Here is a 21,974-nt window from a genome sequence, read left to right on the forward strand (position 1 = left end):
TAAGAACAATATGTTGCAATATTGTCTGAAATACTTGTAAGACTAAGCAAATTATCTAGACATTAATCGTACAAGGAGGAGTCAGACCATGTATGGTATTGGCATACCCCCATTTGTTATCACCCCCATCTATGACATCAAGATGGGTATATAAACTTATGTTATGTGGGAGTATCTTTGGAAAGCATTCGGGTACCACCCAGGTGACACACGACCGCTTCCCCAGGCAAAATCTATTGTCTTATATTTTGGACACAATAAACTACCTCATTGTATTTGAACTTGCACTATTTCGTGGTTTTGCTTTACGTACGAGGTCATAGAGGTACAAATATAACAACATTTGGTGACCCGCCGACTGTGATATCGGACGCTGGACGCCCAAGTTTTTCAGTCGGATCTTCAGGCAAGTTGAGAAGAGAGCTCCTGCTTCTACAGGTGACAGGAGACTACCCGTGGAGATTTCTTTTGCTCCAGGACGGATTTCCCGTAAAAGCTTTACTTTTATGGATGAGTAATACCCACGTGGAAGGCTCTGATAAGGTGAGCATAAATGTACTTTTCTAGTCTATATCTACTGCTTATTATTGTGTTAAGTGTTGTACTAACCAGTTCTGATATTCTGCCGTTCATGATAGGAATACGCCTTTTTCTTACTGTTTTTGTAATTTGTACGTACCTAGTTCCTCATCATGAGCAGTTACACTAAGTAGAAAAAATTCTGTCATAGCAATTACACATGCATGTTGATGTATGAATGACAAAGGATCCCTGACTGTTGTGATTGAATGATTGTGGTTGAAACTGGAACCCACACCCTCCGGAATCAACCGAGTGCGTGAATAACTTTAGCTTAATTGTAAACTGTGTGATAGTGTCCATAAGGGAATCCGTGACTCTATTTCAGAGTCTGCTTGCGGTTTAGGTGTTTTCTCTGCGGTTTCTGTCTATAGGGCGACCAAACAGACCAGAGAACGGAAAACTAGGTTTTCTGAAGGGAATTCTTTAGCGTATGGTGTGTGAATCACTTTCCTGTCTGTTTGAATCTGCATATGTCAGAAGAGAGCCCTAGAAGCATCTAGGTGTCAAACATCTGCAGCTTCAAATCTATTTTCTCCCCTTACACTCAGTTTGTAAGTCCCACATTGTAAAAAACACTACAGACACACTCCCACTTTCTTTGTTAGGGAGATTTCTTATGCCTTCAACAGAAGAAGATAGTAATTCTTCCAAGTACAACTTAGCGTTGGAAGCAATCTTATTTTTTTTCGCCTTGTTAAATTTTGTTCTTCTTATTTACTATTTGAGGCGATATGTTCAAAATGCTTAAACCTAAACCAACCCCAGAACTTCTGGTTAAGGTATGTGACCAAAACCCCTTATGTCGTAAGGCTCTTGTAACATGTCACAAAGCATGGGTTAAGTGGGGTACAAGTAAGGATGCCACGTTTTCTTGGCCAGAAAACTGCAGCATTCTCCCTACAGATCTAGCTAGCCTGTTAGAACAGATCAATGATAAATGTAAGGGCAAAGAACTAAAAGCACATACCGCATGCCATGACATCTGGCAAGCATATGCTCAGCAATACCCAGAAAAACCACCTGCATATGCCCCAGCTGAACCAGCCCACATAGACACTGCTCCGAGTTCAGCCAAATTATATCCCGTCCTTAACATGGACGCACAGGAGCAATTACAGACTGCCCTAAACACGCCTATTGGCAATCCTAGGGTAGCACAGGGCTATACTGCCCCGGCACTTCCCCCACCAACAAACTTGCAGACAGTGCCACATGCCAGTAATGAGGACTCATACTGGGCAGACGTCTCAGGGCGTCTTAAACTTAGCAAAACCAACCCTTTTCATCCTAATGAGGATGCTGCACACCAAACCCCTGTTAACAGAGCACCTCCTAGTCAAGGTTTTCAGACCCCTATGGGAAATCACCCTGAAGTCAGGGCAAATACACCTCTCTCTAACATATCTTTTGATGAGGAAGAGGATGAAATGCCCATATTAGAAGATGCAGAAATCCCAACATCTAGAGTCTTGGCAACTATTGTTACAAGACCAAAAAACAACACTCCAAAACAAAATTCTTTCTCCCCAAAGGATATAGTAATCCGAGGAGAAGGGGGGGATAGCACTTTTGTAGATCCTTGGGTTGACAATCTGGCCGGCTGGTCAGAATCTTTAAAACCTAATGTTACCCCATTCCCTAGAGAGGGAGCTCTGGACACCCGTAACTTGAATACAGCACGCCTCTGTATCAGAGGAGGCATGGGAGATCCAAATTGGGACAGACAATACATGATTAATGGTCTTAGCATTTGGGAGAAATATGAAAATCTGAGCGCACTTGCTAACATAGTCTCACCCTCACCCAAACAGATGTATCCTCTTATGCATACTACCAAAGGACTTAAATATGTCCCTTGGAACTTTGCCGATGTGGAAGGGATAATCAAGGCTCTGCCACCTCTGTTAAGGGGGGCAGACCCCTGGATATCTAAATTTGAAATACTAACTGCCGGCATGTCTCTATGCTTAGGCGATCTAAAAGCATTACTAGCTCAAATTCTTGGACGCTCAGCGCAGTCCATATGGAACGAGGCAGGACTTCCTCATATTGTTCTGTCTTCAGATTCTCACGACGGAGCTGAATTTAACCCTTACAGACCTAGAATTTTTGCAGCTCTCAGAGTTTGTTATCCCACTCACAAGGACTTCGGGAAACTAATGAATACTTCTCTCCCTGAAAGTGCAGACATAACTAAACACATTTCAGAGTTCTTAGAACAATGGGCACAAGAAACAGGAATGGATCCTTACGAACCAAATGTAGTGCCACTTGTTTATCAGGCCCTCCGTAAAGGTTTCCCAGCCGCCTTACAGAAAAAATTAGATGCTATAGTTGGCTTAGATGCCAAATCATGGAAGGAGATTTATACTCATATCCTTCACTATCATAAAATCTATGAGGAAGACAGTAAAAAGGCAGAGAAGGATTTCAAAAACACCCAACATAAACTCATGTCTTTGCAAATTAAGGAACTCCAAGACGGAGAAAGCAAGCCCACAGATCAAAACCCAGAACCAACACCCACCACTGAGTCCTATTCTTTCAGGGAATTTTTAAAAGATTTCCCTACCTTTTTTGCAAATGTTCAGTCCGATGGTCAATTTCACAACCCTAATAGAGGGAAATCTGGAGATTTCAAAGCTAATTACACTCCCAAAGGTGTCTGTTTCAACTGTAACAAGCCAGGACATTATGCCCGTGCATGCCGTAGTCCAAAACGATTTGGCAATCAGTACAACTCTCCTAACCTTCAATCTCGCAACAATTCCAATGTTCAATCTTTTCCTAATTGGTCTCCACCCAGGAACCAATCGCAATGACTGTCTATGCTTTTACGGGTTCCCATGTCCACTGAAGAACCTTTTCTCACTGTTTCTATAGCAGAAATGCCTACATGTTTTTTGCTTGACTCAGGCGCTACAGTATCTGTTCTCTCTGCACTTCCTGCTGGTTTAACCCTTTCTTCCCAAACAGTTTCCACTACAGGATTTGATGGTAAGCCTCAGCTAAACCAATTAACCTCTGAAGTTCCAGTGACAATTGGGACAATCACCTGTCTACATGCTTTTGTCTATGCACCTGCATGTCCTGTCAATTTGCTAGGCAGAGACTTGTTAACCAAAGCTAACATCATTCTTGATTTTGCTGTCTCACTGCCAACTGTACTGTTTGCAACTACTGTCACTTCTCCTGCAGATTCAGTTGATCCATTTGACGATATACCTAAAGCAGTCTGGGCCACACCCGAGGCACCTTTTGGTAAGGCCGTTTCAGTTGAAGAGGTGCAAATTAATTTACGTCCAGGGTGTGATGGCCCCAAGGTACCACAGTACCCACTCAAAGCCCAATCCATTCAGGGTGTGGCAGATGAAATTAATCTACTTTTGCAACATGGCATAATTGAACCAAGCGACTCTCCTTATAACACTCCTTTGTACCCAGTACAGAAGCCAAATGGCTCCTACCGTATAGTCGATGACTTACGGAAGTTAAATGAAGTAGTCGCAGCAGAGTTCCCCGTTGTTGCCAACCCTGCCACTCTCTTACAAGACAACCCCTTAAAGGAATATAATTCAGTTTTGGATTTATCCCAAGCATTTTATTGCATTCCTTTATCTCAGCAATCCAGACCACTTTTTGCATTCACATACAACAATAACCGTTACCAATGGACCCGCCTCGTAATGGGCGGAGTTGACAGTCCCTCAATCTTCAGCCGCGTACTCGCGACTGATCTGCAAACGTTCACTGACCTTTTACCTACTTCTGTTTTTCTAATACAGTATGTTGACGACCTTTTGCTTTCTGCAGACACTGCTGAACTGTGCCAACAAATGACTTGATCAATACTATAAGGGGAATGTACTGGTGCCCAGATTTAAAAGATATTTGTAAAGCTGTGGTCAATACTTGTAATGTTTGTTTCACCAACACCAGTCATCAAACTCCAAGGATTCCCCCTGGAGCGATTCCAAGGCCTGCTGGCCCCTTCAGAGAATGGCATATCGATTTCACGGACATGGTAACTCCTTGCAAAGGATACAGGTATCTTTTGGTCATGATTGACCCGTACTCTCAATGGTTAGAAGTTTTTCCATGTAGGAAGGAAACAGCTCTGGTTGTATTTGATAATCTATACAATGAAATCTTTCCCAGACATGGAATTCCCAAGTCCATTGTTTCTGATAATGGAAGCCATTTCAAAAATCAACTTTGTGAGACATTTGCAAATTGTACTGATATCAAGTGGAGGTACGTGTCTGTGTACAAACCAACCTCCAATGGCATTGTGGAAAGAGCTAATGGTCTCTTAAAGACACAACTCAGAAAATTGACAGCTGCCACAAATGGCTCGTGGCTGGAATGTCTCCCAGCTGCATTGTTCATACTCCGCAACCATCCTATTAGGCGTTGTGGACTTACCCCATTTGAAATCACTACCGGTAGACGTATGTCTCTTATCCACACCATCAGTACATGTCCACTTCCTAATGCTGACAGCCCATACAATCTCATACGGTGTCTCCAGTTAGCACACCAAATGTCTGAAGTGAATATTTCCAAGGCACCTGTTGTTGTCACTCCTTTTCTTTTCCAGGTCGGAGATCTGGTCTACAAGAGAAACTTTACTCGTAGCCGTTGGGACCAGCCTATATATTCCGGTCCTTTTAAAATACAACAGCTCTCCCCCACTGCCGTATTACTTGAAAACCACGGGACATGGATTCATCTTCGAGACTGCTTGCCTTGTCCTTCTGTGTTTCCTACTTCCTCTCCACCCCCATAACAGCATTATGGACTGACAATGAACTTTTAAAACTGCACAGTACTGCTGCCGCTATTGAAAATAAGACTGATTGTTGGGTTTGCTCACATATTCCTACTCACAGCCTTGGTACCCCTATCCTTGGGGTCCCCTTTACATGGACTGATTTTGAAGACAGATATGTGATGGACTTTTCAACTCTTGATCCAGAATTGTCTAAATATAGGGAAATTTCTGGTAAAGGTGATGAAATAATGAAAGCACCCCCAGCTCTTATTTTGGCAGGAATAGTTCGCCATCCTTCAGTATGTTTCACTGTTTTTAGTAGAAAAACACGGGTGACCATTAATGGTAAACAAATAAGGATTCCTAAAATCCTTATAGGAGAAACTACATGTAATTCAACTGATTTAAATATTACTCAGGTCCCCACACATTATGAAGCAGCCACCACATATGCACATTGCGTTGATGAAACAAAAGTATCTTCTACTATTGAGCCCTGCCTTTCTTGGGCCAATAAGAGTTTAGAATGGGATTTAGATTATATAGATGGTCCTGCTCACTATAACATAAAATTTTTAATACTTCAGATTAGAAATCAGGGTTTTCACCGCCCCATGGTGCTTCCTTCAGGGACTTATTACATCTGTGGTAAGAAAGCCTATGCTTGGTTGCCCATGGGAGCCGAAGGTAGATGTACTATAGGAAATGTAGTCCCAGCTGTTAGAACTAGAACAGAATTATCTGCTACCTCACTTATTGATACACACTCATCTGCTGTTTTAAATCTTAAGATACAGAAAAGGGAACTTTTTAATGATAAAGATAAGGCTTGGGCTTTCTTCCCTGCCTGGACAGGTTGGGGAATAGAAATGATGGCTCGCCTTAATGAATATGCTTCCCTTCTTGACCGCATGATTAACAACACTGTAATATCGGTCCTTGCAATTAATGTAGAACTAGCTCAGATTCGTAAAGTAGCCCTTCAGAATAGAATGGCCCTAGATTACTTGTTAGCAGAACAAGGTGGAGTCTGTGTTTTAATAGGAGAAGAATGTTGCACTTACATTAATGATTCTGAATCGCTTGTTGAATCTCATATGGCCAAGGTTTTCGAATTGCTAAAAACAAGCCAGGGATATTTCTAAAAATGGTTTTAATCCCTTTACATGGTTAGGTAATATTGGTGGATGGTTAAATGATTTCCTTGGAAGTTTCTTTAAACCCATCCTAGTTATTTTAGCTCTGGCCCTTGGTCTGTACCTTATTGTTAAAGTAATGATATGTGCCATAAGCCGCTGTACATCCTCCCCAGCTTCTGCTCTACTTTGATTTACATTTATATGATATAACTTTTATCAGCCTTATAGGGGAGGATTGATTGGAACAAAAAAAAAAAAAAAAAAAAGTTTGAATTTAGCATTTTTAGCTTCATTTTAGTATTTTTCATTTTGACTAATCTTCATTTTGACATTTTTTAAACATTTTTTACTAATCTTCATTTTTGATTTTATCTTTTATCTTACATTTTTAAAATTTTAACTTCTTTCTTAAAACTTTTGAATATTTTAAAGTTTTCATTTTGATTTTCATTTCCATTTTTATCTTAATCTCAGGGTATTTTTGAATAACCTCAGGGTATTTTTTTGAATCTAACTTGAATTTTTACCTTAATGAAATCAGTATTATGTTACAATATCAGTATTATCTTACTCAGGATGATTATTACTATGTCTTGTTATCTCTATGTAATGATGTTTTATTATCTCTATGTACTGCTTTATTTTGCTTTATTTTGAAACCTAAGTTCACTATAATCATATCTTTGCTTAAATCCTAGGCTACATGTTATATTCAGACAGCTCTTGCTTCATTGTGCGGTTCCAGCGGTCACTAGTCAAGCTAGTTCCAAAAAAAAAACAGGAAATATCTCTAGCCCCCTAGCTTCCTGTTTTCGTTGCTTTCACTCATTTCAGCTTTTCAGCTACACTTCTGTATTGGTGCTGTAACTCACAACAGCATACACCACTGTCCCATTTATAATAGACCTCCCTTGTTCCTGGGGGTCCTCTCAGCACTCTTACTGTGCCTGTAATTACTAAGGTGAAACATATTCAATGTTTCAAGAGAGGAATGACAGTGAAATTTGATGTCTGGAACGGTCTAAATCCTAAGACGGACGAATGGCTAGTGTCAGAGGGTTGATAGTTGTCACCCCCGCCCTCTATGACGCCATAATGCTATATGGCCTAAGGCAGGATGGACTAAAAAGGGCTAAATGGTCTACTGTGGACAATGGTCACTAATATAGCTTATACTAGGCCAGACAAATAAAAGATCACCACTCTGTTACTTAAATTCCAGAGTGTCAGCACAATGCCAGCTTGCCTTTTGCATAAGTGTTGCTCAAACTTACTGGAATAACCACAATGGCTATGTTTAGCCAATAGCTGATTGCGAGACTGTGGACCGTTGGAGCTAAGAACAATATGTTGCAATATTGTCTGAAATACTTGTAAGACTAAGCAAATTATCTAGACATTAATCGTACAAGGAGGAGTCAGACCATGTATGGTATTGGCATACCCCCATTTGTTATCACCCCCATCTATGACATCAAGATGGGTATATAAACTTATGTTATGTGGGAGTATCTTTGGAAAGCATTCGGGTACCACCCAGGTGACACACGACCGCTTCCCCAGGCAAAATCTATTGTCTTATATTTTGGACACAATAAACTACCTCATTGTATTTGAACTTGCACTATTTCGTGGTTTTGCTTTACGTACGAGGTCATAGAGGTACAAATATAACAACAGTTCGAGGTTGGAAAGATTGAACCAAATGTTTTGTGGTGAGACAGGCTTTAAAGGGGTTAAAGAGGGGTCGGGTTTGACGGGACTCAAGGAGACCATTGTCTGTTACCACGTTAAATGAGTTGGTCCATACAAATATGTTTTTCTGAATATGAGGCAACTTTGTTTCAGGTAACCTTTGTTTTAGCCTTTTTCGGCTCGTTCAGGGTGGGGGAGCTGGTGAGCGCTAGCAAGAGAGCTCCAGGAGGCATTCAATGGAAGGATGTGGAGGATGGCTCACCGCTCACTAGGTTCCAGTTTGTGAGGGTATTCAGGTTGGGACTGGAGAAGGTTGGTAAGGCTCCACTCGATTATGGGTCACATTCCTTTTGGATCGGGGCGGCCAAAGAGGCTTGAGTGATACGGTGGTGAAAAGGATTGGCCGTTGGGAATCGAGGAGTTTTCAGAGTTACATACGCCCTTCACGGTTGGAATAATATATATATTATAAAAAATAAAAAAAAAGGGAGTTGCACGGGAAGGCCAGGTTTACTGATTTGGATATGGTTTATTTTACAGTTGCCTATGATATTTTTCCTGTTTAGGTGGAAGTCAACGAATTTGGATAGTCGGACACTCTTTTGTGAGTTGGGCAGAAAGGAGAAAGGCAGTTCGGAAGGGAGGAGTGCAACTGGGCTTTCCGGAATGACATGATGCAGTTACATGGTTCGGTTTCCCGGGCCTGGTTTATTTGATAGGTTGATGGAAAAGGCAACAGGAGCAGAGCACCCCCACGTTTTGGTGTTGCACGCGGAGGGTAACGACATGGGATTCATGAGCCAGAAGGATTTGGTGAGGTTGATGAAGCTCGATATTGATAAAATACGTTCATGGTTTGCGGGAGTGATAATAGTGTGGTCAGAAATGGTGGCAAGGTTGGTTTGAAGGTGGGCTAGGGACCACCATGCAATGGAAAGGAGCAGGATAAAGATGAACAAATTACTGAGTGCTTTCATTCGAAGGTCGGGTGGGGTGGTGATCAGACTCAAGGATTTGGAAAAGGCGTTGCCAGGTTATTACAGGCGGGATGGGGTCCATTTGTCGGAGGTTGGCCTGGATATATTTAACATTGATCTGGCGGTTGGGGTGGACCGGGCTTTTAGGTTGAAGAGTGGGGTGGTGCAGCCAGCGTAAAGGGGCATAGTGGGGGCTGCCCTACTGGGTAGCCGAAAGGGATAAGGTGAGATTGGCCTGGGGCTAGGCTTAGGGGCAAGGAGGCACAGCAGGCATGGAAATAAGTGATGGAGGCTTAGCCTTAGGCTGGAGAACGGGTTGGTTAACAGGTATACTGTAAATTATGCAAGCTATTATTAAATGCTATATGCAGCCTTCAGCGGCTTGGTTTTACACGTCATGTTACTTATTTGGTATATGCAGCCTTCAGCGGCTACTGTTTTTACATATGTCAAAATGTTTTGTTATAAAGTAATTGATGGTTTTGTTTTGGTGGATAATTTGGAATAAGCTTGAATAAGGTTATGGAATAAATTAAGCTGCGGCTTTTTCACCCAATACTATTGTCTGAGTATTTATGGGGGGAAGGAGGGTGTTGGGGGGCCGACATCGAGTCATACTTAAGTCAAGAAGCCCATGAGTGACCCTGGGACAGGTGAAGCGGAGAGGGGCATGACTGAGGGATGAGTAGGCAGTAATGGGGGTTAAAATTGCATGGCATTGTGGGGATTGTAGTAAAGGACATGGAAGTGTAAGGGGAGGAGCTGAGGTGTTAAATAGGAGGGAGAGAAGCGGGAATTCATTCCTACCTTGGTGACGACACGGGTAACAGTGTTTCCCGCCCACCCTAGAAGTGGGAGGGTTCGGAGATAAGTCGCAGCTGTGGCGTAGTGGGGGCTGCCCTACTGGGTAGCCGAAAGGGATAAGGTGAGATTGGCCTGGGGCTAGGCTTAGGGGGAAGCAGGCACAGCAGGCATGGAAATAAGTGATGGAGGCTTAGCCTTAGGCTGGAGAACGGGTTGGTTAACAGGTATAATGTAAATTATGCAAGCTATTGTTAAATGTTATATTCAGCCTTCAGCGGCTTGGTTTTACACATGTCATGTTACTTATTTGGTATATGCAGCCTACAGCGGCTACTGTTTTTACATATGTCAAAATGTTTTGTTATAAAGTAATTGATGGTTTTGTTTTGGTGGATAATTTGGCATAAGCTTGAATAAGGTTATGGAATGAATTAAGCTGCGGCCTTTTCACCCAATACTATTGTCTGAGTATTTATGGGGGGAAGGAGGGTGTTGGGGGGCCGACATCGAGTCATACTTAAGTCACGTATTGGTTGTATGGTCTCGCCTATGTAGGCGAGGCCACATGGACATTTCAGCATATATATGACATACTCAGAATTACAAGCAAAATTTCCTTTCTGAATAAGGATGTGTAAAGCAATTGGTACGTATAAAACACTGGAACTCTGATTGCATCTACCACATGGGTACATGCCATTCCTTAGAGGCACCAACACTCTCTGTGGATCTGACCTTATAGAGCCGGGCCCACATCGGTTCGTATCAATCTATCTCTCAAGTTTCTAGGTCTTTTATAAGACATTAGTGGTGGTTCCTGAAACTCCTGGATATCTGGATAGGCTTTCCTTAACCCTTTACCTGCCAAGAACGTAGGTACTACGTTCTTGCAGGGAAAAGCCCTAACTGCCAAGCACGTAGTACCTACGTTCTTGGCTGTAAAGGGCTCCTCTCTACATCTGCAGCGATTGCCGCTTCAGCAGAGGCTTCTGTTACTCTCCCGACCCCCTAGGCAATGAGCAGAGGGAGAAGAGGGGAAGGTCGCAGGACCCGTTTACAGTTATGCCGATACGTGTCTGCTTCTTGTGCTGCCACTCCTCTGCTCCTCTTTGCATCTGCAGCGATTGCCGCTTCAGCAGAGGCTTCTATTACTCTCCCCACCCCCTAGGCAATGAGCAGAGGGAGAAGAGGGGGAGGTCACGTGGGTCCTGCGACACGATCGTCGCAGGACCCGTCTACAGTTATGCCGATACGTGTCTGCTTCTTGTGCTGCCACTCCTCTGCTCCTCTCTGCATCTGCAGCGATTGGCGCTTCAGCAGAGGCTTCTATTACTCTCCCCACCCCCTAGGCAATGAACAGAGGGAGAGGAGGGGGAGGTCACGTGGGTACTGCGACGCGATCGTCGCAGGACCCGTCTACAGTTATGCAGACACGTTTCTGCTCCTTGTGCTGTCTCCTCTGTCTGTTCCAGCCAGCCTGCTGCTTCCTGCTGCGTGCACTACGTGCTTTATGACCCCCCCCCCCCCCCTTAGCTGCCCAGGACCCTGCTGGACATCAGAACTGTAAGTAAGCATTTATTTTACAGTTATACACTCATTTACATACTAATTACATGCATGTACAAATACACAATACACATTTTACTAAGTTAGCTTTATTCTTTTTCTTTTCAGGCTTTTTTTTTTGTTGTTGCAATTTTGTATATGTCAGAATGTGTACTTTACAAAAATGTATGTTTTTGGGGGGTCTTGTGCTGTTAGGGGGTCTTGTGTCACTGCTTTATGTTTACAGAAAGCGAAAAGACAATTTTCAGAAATGTCATAAAAACCGCTGCCTTTAGTGCAACTTTGCAGTACGATAGTTTGGAGTAGAAAGACATAATTACCTATTTTGTATTTGTCAGAATGTGTACTTTCTAAAAAATATATGGTTTTGGGGGTCTATGTGCTGTTAGGAGGGTATTGTGGCTCAATACGCTGTCACAGGCCATTCTTCACAGAAGGTGAAAAGACAGCGGAGAAAATTCAAATACACAATTTTTTGTATGTAAGAAATTGGGTGAGATAAATGCGGCCAATTGCAATATTTTTAGACAATTTTCAGAAATGTTATAAAAACCGCTGCCTTTAGCGTAGCTTTACAGTAAGGTAGTTTGGAGTAGAAAGACATAATTACCCATTTTAGATTCGTCAGAATGTGCACTTTCCAAACATATATGGTTTTGGGGGTCTATGTGCTGTTAGGAGGGTCTTTTGGCAAATAATACGCAGTCATGGGCCATTCTTCACAGAAGATGAAAAGACAGCAGAGAAAATAACTTTTTGTAGATTTTATCCCATATAAAACTGGTAATGTTTGGAAATTAGTATAAATGTAAGACATCAAATAAGTATGCACAAGGTAGATTCTGGGGTCTTTACATGCCATGTACGTCGATAATCCTATGTACATTGGGCATCAAACTGTTCAGAGGACCCCAGGTTTTCATACAGTATTTGGGGTGATTTATCTTGATACCTAATAGTATGTACGATATAAGGTGCTGCAGGGTGGAAGTTTTGAGGTGATTTTTGGAAATGTCCCCAAAATTGCCAAATTAAGGAAAGATTTGCAGCTTGGTGCTTTGGGGTAGAAAGACATGCATACCCAATTTAGATTCGGGGGAATATGTACTTTCTGAAAATATATGGTTTTCTGGGGTGAACGTACTTTTTTTCTACCTTTGCCCACCCCAAAATTATGTAAATGTGTTGATTTTGCAGTACCTGAAATGATAGACTAAATGGGGGGTCTTCCTTTTGAGGCCCCTATACTCCACGTGCTTAGGTACACCTATACATACTGGGCATCAAACTGTTCAGAGGACCCTAAGCTTTCATATTTGGGGTGATTTCTCTTGATGCCTACAAGTATGTGGGTAATACGATGCTTCAGGATAGAAATTTTGAGGTGATTTTTGGAAATGTCTCCAAAATCACCAAATTTAGGAATGGTTTGCGGCTTGGTACTTTGTACTACAAAGACATGCATACCAAATTTAGATTCGTGGGAATGTGTACTTTCCAAAAATATATGGTTTTCTGGGGTGAACTTAATTTTTTCTACTTTTGCCCCCCCCCAAAATGATGTAAATGAGTTGATTTTGCAGTACCTGAAATGACAGACCATATGGGGGTCTTCCTTTTGGGGCTTCTATATACAACGTGCTTTCATATTTGGGGTCAGTTCTATTGATACCTAAAAGTATGTGGGTAATACGATGCTTCAGGATAGAAATTTTGAGGTGATTTTTGGAAATGTCCCCAAAATTGCCAAATTTAGGAAAGATTTGCGGCTTGGTGCTTTGGGGTAGAAAGACATGCATACCCAATTTAGATGCGGGGGAATGTGTACTTTCTGATAGTATATGTTTTTTTGGGGTGAACATACTTTTTTCTAACTTTGCCCCCCCCCCCAAACTATGTAAATGTGTTGATTTTGCAGTATCTGGAATTACAGACCTGATAGCTCAAATGAGGTGTCTATATTTTAGGACCCCTATATGCCACGTGCTTGGGTACACCTATATATGGCTATGAATGGAGGGTTGTTTTACCAGATGTACAAAAAAGGGGAGGAGGTTATTGAACAGTTGGTAGTTACCCAACCCTATAGGAGGATGGTAATGGACCTGGCACATGGGCATGTCATGGGTGGTCACTTGGGGGTGGAAAAAACTACTGAGAGGGTTCTACAAAAAATTTTTGGCCAGGAGTGTACAAGAATATTAGAGATTATTGTGCTTCCTGTCCTGAATGCCAAATTTCTTCACCCATGCCCCACTTTCGTAGTCCCCTGGTGCCCTTACCCATTATTGAAACTCCATTTGAAAGGATTGCTATGGATCTGGTGGGTCCTTTAGTAAAATCTGCTCTGGGACATCAACATATCCTAGTGATTATGGATTATGCTACCCGCTATCCTGAAGCAGTTCCATTGCGCAATACATGTGCTAAAACGATTGCAAAAGAGTTAGTTCAGGTGTTTAGCCGGGTAGGTATTCCCAAGGAGATCCTGACAGACCAGGGGACGCCATTCATGTCTAGAGTGACTAAGGAGTTATGTAAATTGTTCCAAATCTCACACCTCAGGACCTCAGTATATCATCCACAGACAGATGGGCTTGTGGAACGGTTTAATAAAACCCTTAAAGGCATGTTAAAGAAGGTAATAGATAAGGATGGGAGAAACTGGGATCAACTCTTGCCTTATCTGATGTTTGCCATTAGGGAGGTTCCCCAGTCATCTACAGGATACTCGCCTTTTCACTTACTTTATGGGAGACATCCCAGAGGGCTTTTAGATATAGCCAATGAGATATGGGAGGGAAAAGTGACACCTTATAAAAGTGTGATTGAACACATCTCCCAAATGCAGGATCGAATTGCAGCAGTAATGCCAATTGTTAAAGAACACATGGCGCATGCTCAGGCCATGCAGCAACAGGTATATAACAGGAGTTCTCGTGTACGTACTTTTGCCCATGGTGATAGGGTCCTGGTGTTAGTCCCCACGGCAGAAAGCAAATTCCTTGCAAAGTGGCAAGGCCCTTTTGAAGTAATGGAAAAAAGTGGGGAAGTGAATTATAAAATTCATCAGCCAGGAAAAAGGAAGCCTGTGCAAATCTACCATGTTAATTTGTTGAAACCATGGAAAGACAGAGAGTCCCTAGCTGCTGAATCTGCTATACTATATGCAAAAACATTCAGTAAACAACCCTTAATTCCAGAGGTGAAGATTGCAGAGACCCTTTCGTGTGTTCAGAAACAAGAGGTAAAGGAATTTCTCATGAGAAATAGAGAAGTTTTTTCAGAACTTCCAGGTCATACCTCTATTGTTGAACATGACATTGTCACTAACCCTGGGGATCATGTAAAGCTAAAACCCTATAGAATACCAGAAGCTAGGCAAAAGGTAGTAGCAGAAGAAGTAAAAAAAAAAAAGCTAGATCTGGGTGTTATTGAAGAGTCTTGTAGTGATTGGTCTTCTCCTATTGTACTGGTTCCAAAACCAGATGGAAGTTGGAGGTTCTGCAATGATTTTCGTAAGCTCAATGCAATATCCAAATTTGATACATACCCTATGCCACGTGTGGATGAGCTTATTGATAGGCTAGGTACTGCCCGTTACCTAACAACCCTAGATCTTACAAAAGTTTTTTTGTCAGATCCCTCTTTCCCAAACGGCTAAAGAGAAAACAGCTTTTGTAACACCAGAAGAAGCATTCCAGTATAGAATGATGCCTTTTGGATTACAAAATGCTCCTGCAACACTTCAAAGGGCAAAGGACAACATTTTAAAACCCCATAGACGGTGGGCGGCTGCATACCTAGATGATGTTTCATACACAGCCCTGATTGGGATTCACATCTGCCGAGGGTCCAGGCTGTGTTAGATGCTCTCCAGATGGCAGGTTTTACGGCCAACCCAAAAAAATGTGCTATTGGGTTAGAAGAGGCTAAGTATCTGGGGTACATCATTGGTAGGGGGGTTATAAAACCCCAAGTTAATAAAACTGAGGCCATTCAAGCCTGGCCACGCCCTCTAAATAAAAAGCAGGTCCGAGTTTTTTTGGGGATTACAGGATACTATAGGAGGTTTATCCCAAACTTTGCTACCCTTGCAGCGCCTTTAACAGATTTGACAAAAGGGAAAGAATCTGTAATGGTAAAGTGGACACCGGAGACAGAGAAGTCTTTTCAGGCTATAAAGGATGCATTATGTTCCAAGCCAGTATTGTTTTCACCAGACTTCTCTAAAACTTTTATTGTGCAAACAGATGCATCCGATGTAGGTCTAGGGGCAATTTTGTCTCAGGTTCATAATGGAGAGGAACATCCGGTAGTCTACATTAGCCGAAAATTAAATGACCATGAGAGGAAGTACGCAGTAGTTGAGAAAGAGTGTCTGGCCATAAAGTGGGCACTGGAGGCACTAAGGTATTACCTCTTAGGAAGGGAATTTGAGTTAGTGACAGATCATGCACCGCTGAGATGTATGTGTGATAAGAAGGAGACTAATAGGAGAGTTACCTGTTGGTTCTTGGCTATGCAAGAGTTCAAGTTTACGGTAACACATAGGCCAGGAGTTCAGATGAGCAATGTTGATGGCCTCTCCAGAATCCATTCCCTCTTTGGTGCATCTATCCCAACAGTGGTGTTGGTACAAGAAAGTAATGTACATAGTAAAGAGTTAAACAGGATATCTGGGAAAGTGGTTGACGGAATATATGTTTCTCCCAGATTTTTGTCTGAAAAATGTTGGTCATTAGCGTAAGTTGACTTTAAAGTATGGGACTTCAATATACTGAATGAATAGTTTCTGTGTGCAATGACCGCATAATTTTTTGCTGACCACAACTGCCCTTGCAACTATCATCGAACTGTAGGATCCATGGTCCTTCGGGGCTTCCGATTCAGGGGCCACCACAATCCCTGGGTTCCCCGCTGGCCCAATCCAACCCTGCTTGCTTGTAAATGGGCCCTATTGTCAAGATACAACAAAGGCCCCCTCCTTTGACAAATTGTCAACCCAGGCCTCTCTCTTCTCAAGCTTCCTTTATACGGTAACTAAAGATTAAAACAGTATGTTGTCACTCCTCACAAACTTTGTAACCTAGGATGGTAAATGTCTTCCATAAAAAACTATAAAACATCCAAAATAATTTATTTTTTAATTTTCCTGATGAATTCTTATAACTGGAAATATAATTTGACAAATCTTCACTGTAAATCCTTATTGGGAAATTAGCTATTTTTTTCATTCATGAAATATCAGCAGCTAGCAATTGTTTGAAGGTAGCTTACCTTTAAGTTAATTGTAGTTGTCCTGTCCCCGTCACTGTGAGAAGTGAATCAACAGGCAGTTTACTCGCCCTTCAATCACCACACTGTATAAGTTTTGGAACTTGTTTAATGCTGATGATCAAAAGAAGGTAGAACTGTAGATACAAACAATATAGAGGTATCAGAATACATTCTGGATACATGAGATACAGATGAAATGCAATAAAACATATATAAACATCTGATACGTGTTATACAGTCCTAATGAGGCCTAACACAGGTTACTGCTGAGAGAGGGAAACACTGGGTTAAAAACTACAACCAGGATGCACATAGCAGTAAAATACACATAGTATAATGAACAGGCATTAAGGCAAAATGCAAGCTTACCAACGATGCTTGGATAGGCCTGCTTGGAAACAAGGATGGGTGAGGATTTTACAGAGTGTAGTGAATTGTGGCTGTTACTACAGAAATGACAGCTTCCTCTCTGCACCAGGAAGTGATGTCATCAAATGTGACAGGGTGAATTTCAGAATGGATAATAAACATCTGCCAGGCCGCAGTGCTAGAAACAACCAGCAGGGGGGTACCCTAGATGCTCAATACACATACTTATAAGAAATCGTTACATATGAAGAATTTGACAGCACTTAAAGAATAATTATACATGGAATACTGACAGAACTACTGCTGTGGCAGCACACTCCCCGCCTGGTATCTTAAGAGATACCAGATTTTAATTTAAACTTTAATGTCACTCCTCGGGAGGTAAAAGTAAGACGAGTTCTGTAAGTGGTCTAATGAACAAACCTGAACTTCCTTCTTTTGTAAGTTTTACCTCTACCTTACGGACCCTACTGTCCTTGTCAGGGAAGGTCTTTGTCACACGACCCATAGGCCACTCGATCTGCTTGGCTTGGTTATTCTTCAGAAGCACAATGGCACCTGGCTGGATATTAGGCCTGTCTGTCTGCCACTTCTTTCGTACTTGCAGAGTAGACAGATATTGTTTACGCCATCTGTCCCAAAAGACCTTGGCCAGACTCTGGACTTGCCTCCATTGACGTTTGTAGAGGTCTTTGCTGTTGACTTCTTCAGGAAGCACAAGATTTGATGCAAACTTCTGGGTTAGTAATGTTGCTGGGGTAAGTATTTGTGGGTCCTCAGGATCTGACGAAACTGGTGTCAACGGTCTTGAGTTCACAATAGCAGTCACCTCTGCCATCAGGGTGACTAGAACTTCATGGGTAAGCTTAGAAGGTTGCTGCAAGAACATGGAATCTAGTATCCTCCTTGTGACTCCGATCATCCTTTCCCATGCTCCTCCCATTTGAGAGGCATGAGGGGGGTTGAAAATCCATGAAACTTCTTGCTTTGAAAGAAAGCTTTCTACCCTTTCATCGTTGAGATTAGAGGAGATTTTGAGTTCGCGGCAAGCACCTACAAAGTTTGTTCCTCGATCAGATCTAATAGTTTTGACTGGACCACGGACAGCGAAGAACCTCCTCAAAGCATTTATGAAACTTGAGGCCTCCATGGACTCTATGACCTCCACATGAATGGCACGGACACTAAGGCAAGTGAAAAGAATTGCCCACCTTTTGCTGTTGGCCTGGCCCCCACAAGTGCGCCTTGAGCAAATGGACCATGGACCGAATACGTCTAGACCAATGTGAGTGAATGGAGGATCTGTGCTGAGTCTATCTGGTGGTAAGTCTGCCATTTTCTGTGTTTCACAGGTCTTCCTGAGCCTCCGGCAAATGACACACTTGAAGATGAGACTTGCAATACACCTCTTAACTCCCAATATCCAATACCCTGCTGTACGAATAGCACCCTCTGTAATATGACATCCTTGGTGCTGTGATTGGGTATGGTAGTGACGGGTGATGAGGGTGGTAATGTGATGTCGACCTGGAATAATGATTGGGTTTCTTTCATCCCATACTAGATCTGCATTGCGTAGGCGCCCACCAACCCTTAGTAGCCCATCTTCATCCATAAAGGGGTCTAAAGCTCTAAGTGGGCCGTCACTTGGGATGCTCCTTTTCTCCCAGATACACTGGATCTCTTTAGTGAATATTTCCTTTTGTACACTTTTGATGATGGCTATCCTAGCCTTTCTAAAGGTCTCAATAAGGTTTGATGCCTTACAGAGATGCCAACCCTTACATTGTTCAGGATGGTCTGCTGCTTTTACCTTGAACAGTTGAGCAACATGAATGAGACGTGCGATGGCTCGTGTCAGGGTGTTCCAGCTAGAGAATCTGCAAAAGCGTTCAGATTCAAGTCTCTTGTCTCTATACACAGTAGCAAGCGTTGTTACCTGAGGACGGACCTCTGCATCTGTAGTTGGTTCAACCAGGTTGAAGATTTCAGTCTGCTCAGTCGGCAGATGTGAACCAACCAAGAAGGTTGGTCCCGTGAGCCACATAGAATTCTGTAGATGAGCTGCTGAGACAGATCTTGTGGCAAGGTCTGCCGGATTATCCTCTGTTGGCAGGTAGTGCCATTGTTTTGGAAGAGAGCATCTCCTTATGCGCTGGACTCGATTGCTAACAAATACATAAAATCTTCTCTTCTCATTGTAAATGTAACCCAAGACAATTTTACTATCGGTGAAAAAGCTGACAGTGTCTATGTTTAAGTCAATTTCTGTGGTTATAAATTCAGCTATATCTGCAGCAAGGACTGCTGCAAAGAGCTCTAGCCGTGGGATAGTGAGATCTGGACGTGGGGCTAGTTTTGCCTTTCCTAAGACAAATCCAAGGTGAGTCTCTCCTTTGGCATCAATTACATTTAGGTAGGCTACCGCTGCTATCGCCTGGATGGAGGCATCTGAAAACACACAGAGTTCTTTGTATTTAGCATTAGAGCAGGAAATTGAAACATAAGATCTAGATACCTGGATCTGTTTTAACTGTTGGAGGGATTCTCGCCAATTTTCCCACTGCTGTTTCTTCTCTTTAGGCAGGGGTGCATCCCAGTCTTGGACGTCTGCTGTGAGATCACGAAGAATAGCTTTTCCTCTTATGGTGACTGGTGCAGCTATTCCGAGAGGGTCATACACACCATTCACTGTAGAGAGGACTCCTCGACGAGTGAAAGGTTTTTCCTCAAGTGACACTTGGAATGTCAAAGCGTCATCTTTAAGATCCCAGCGAATGCCAAGGCTTCTCTGCATGGGCAAGGCATCAACACTGAAATCAAGGTCTCTCAAGTCACTTGCCCGATCCTCGGAAGGGAAGGCCATCATGACTTCGGTGCTGTTAGATGCTATCTTGTGTAGACGAAGGTTGGAGCATGCGAGCATCTCTCTTGTTCTTTTCAAGAGGTCAATGGCCTGTGTTGTAGTGGGTACAGATTTTAGTCCATCGTCAACATAAAAGTCTCTTTCCACAAATTCTCTGGCGTCCACACCAAACTCTTTTTCTTCCTTGTGTGCAGCACATTTTAGGCCAAATATAGCTATTGCTGGCGAGGGGCTGTTGCCAAAAACATGCACTTTCATCCGCCATTCAATGATGTCCTGCGCTGGGTCATTGTGCTTGTACCAAAAGAATCTTAAAAAGTTTCTGTCTTCAGGTCTGACTACGAAACAATGAAACATTTGAGCGATGTCGGCTACAAAGGCAATAGCATCTTTCCGAAAGCGGAGCAGCACCCCAAGGAGATTGTTGTTGAGGTCTGGACCCTTCAGGAAGACATCGTTGAGAGATGTACCACAGCACTGGGCGCTTGAATCGAAGACCACCCTAATCTGCAGGGGCTTTTTTGGATGATACACTCCGAAGAGGGGCAGATACCAGCATTCTTCATCTGTCCTCAGGGGTGGCGCTACTTCTGCATGGCCGTTCTGGATCACTTTTTCCATGAATGCAAAGAAATGTTCTTTCATGTCAGGCTTCAGCCTAAAGGACTTTTGTAGAGACCTGAGACGGTGCAAAACCTGGGTCTTATTATTTGGTAGACGCTGTCTTTGTGGTTTAAAAGGCAGTGGAGCAACCCAGCTGTTGTCATCGTCCCTGTAGAAGCCTCTCCTCATTATCTCCATAAAAGCAAGTTCACTGAGGGAAGGACCTATTTTTTCATCCTCTTTTGTTCTTTCGAAGGCTCTGTGTCCTAGAGGGTCTTCTATGTAAGAGGAGTTCTGGACTGTTGAGGCTTGCAGGGTCAGGGGCATATTCAGATTGAAGCTTTCTTTTGCAGTGAAGAAGTTTGGGCAGGGTGTAAAATAGGATTTCCGTCCGTCATCTAAGGTGTTGGTGTAGTGGTTATGCACCAGGTCTGGCCTGTGGACGCCACCTAGACATACGTTGCCTACTATTACCCACCCCAAGTCTAGTCTTTGGGCATAAGGGGAGTCGTGTGGCCCATTGATCTGGTCTCTTACTTTGTGGTTCCTAATGATGTCTCTGCCTAGCAACATGAGAATGGGAGCATTAGGATCAAGCTTGGGTATCTGACTGACTAACGGTCTCAGATGCTTATGATGAAGTGCAGCCTCAGGGGTTGGAATCTCTGTCCGGTCATCTGGGATTTCGTTACACTCTATGAGTGTGGGTAGGGGAACAGTCACTTGTCCGTCTAGGGATTCTAAGTGAAAACCATGTGCCCTTCTCCCAGTGGTGTTAATGACTCCTGCACAGGTTCTGAGAGAATAGGGGAATTGATGGCCCTTTGACCCAAAAAGCTCAAAAAACTCTGATCTGACCAATGATCTATTGCTTTGATCATCTAAGATTGCATACAGTTTGATTGCTCTTTCCCTATGTCCAGTAGGAAAGATGCTGACCAAGCAGATTTTTGAGCATGATCGGCCCCTATGGTTTCTTCCACAAACTTCACTGTACAGCTGTCACTGCTGCTGTACTGTTTTCCTGTCCCTCCCCGCCATGCTCTCCCTCAGCTGGAGTTTTCACAGACCACGGGGCAGGGCCAGGATGCAGGGCGGACACATGTCTATCGCTATTACATTCTATGCAGCTGACCATCTTACTACAGTCCTTTGCCATATGTGTAGTAGAAGCACAACAACGATAACAAATGTTATTTTGCTTCAGGAAAGTCTTTCTTTCCTCCAAAGGTTTTGCCCTGAAGCCACGGCATTTAAGCAGAGAATGGGGTTTGTATGGGACAACCTTGGGTAAGATCTGCCATCTTGGGGTCGATGGG

At 42.9% G+C, this 21,974-nt stretch overlaps 1 protein-coding gene across 1 annotated transcript; it reads left to right on the top strand.

Moving 5' to 3' along the window:
• Positions 1–300: 300 nt before the first annotated feature.
• LOC121395418 lies at positions 301–6,666 on the top strand. Its single transcript, XM_041568952.1, has 2 exons — positions 301–543; positions 5,183–6,666. Exon 2 carries the CDS (start codon positions 5,305–5,307, stop codon positions 6,499–6,501), a length of 1,197 nt encoding a protein of 398 aa, XP_041424886.1. The 5' UTR covers positions 301–543; positions 5,183–5,304; the 3' UTR covers positions 6,502–6,666.
• Positions 6,667–21,974: the final 15,308 nt, after the last annotated feature.

This window comes from Xenopus laevis, chromosome 7L (assembly GCF_017654675.1).
Source record: "Xenopus laevis strain J_2021 chromosome 7L, Xenopus_laevis_v10.1, whole genome shotgun sequence".
Lineage (NCBI taxonomy): Eukaryota > Metazoa > Chordata > Amphibia > Anura > Pipidae > Xenopus > Xenopus laevis.

What these genes read in the sequence shown, in the direction of transcription:
- LOC121395418 (XM_041568952.1), top strand. Translation starts at nt 5,305, where the DNA reads ATGGATTCATCTTCGAGACTGCTTGCCTTGTCCTTCTGTGTTTCCTAC.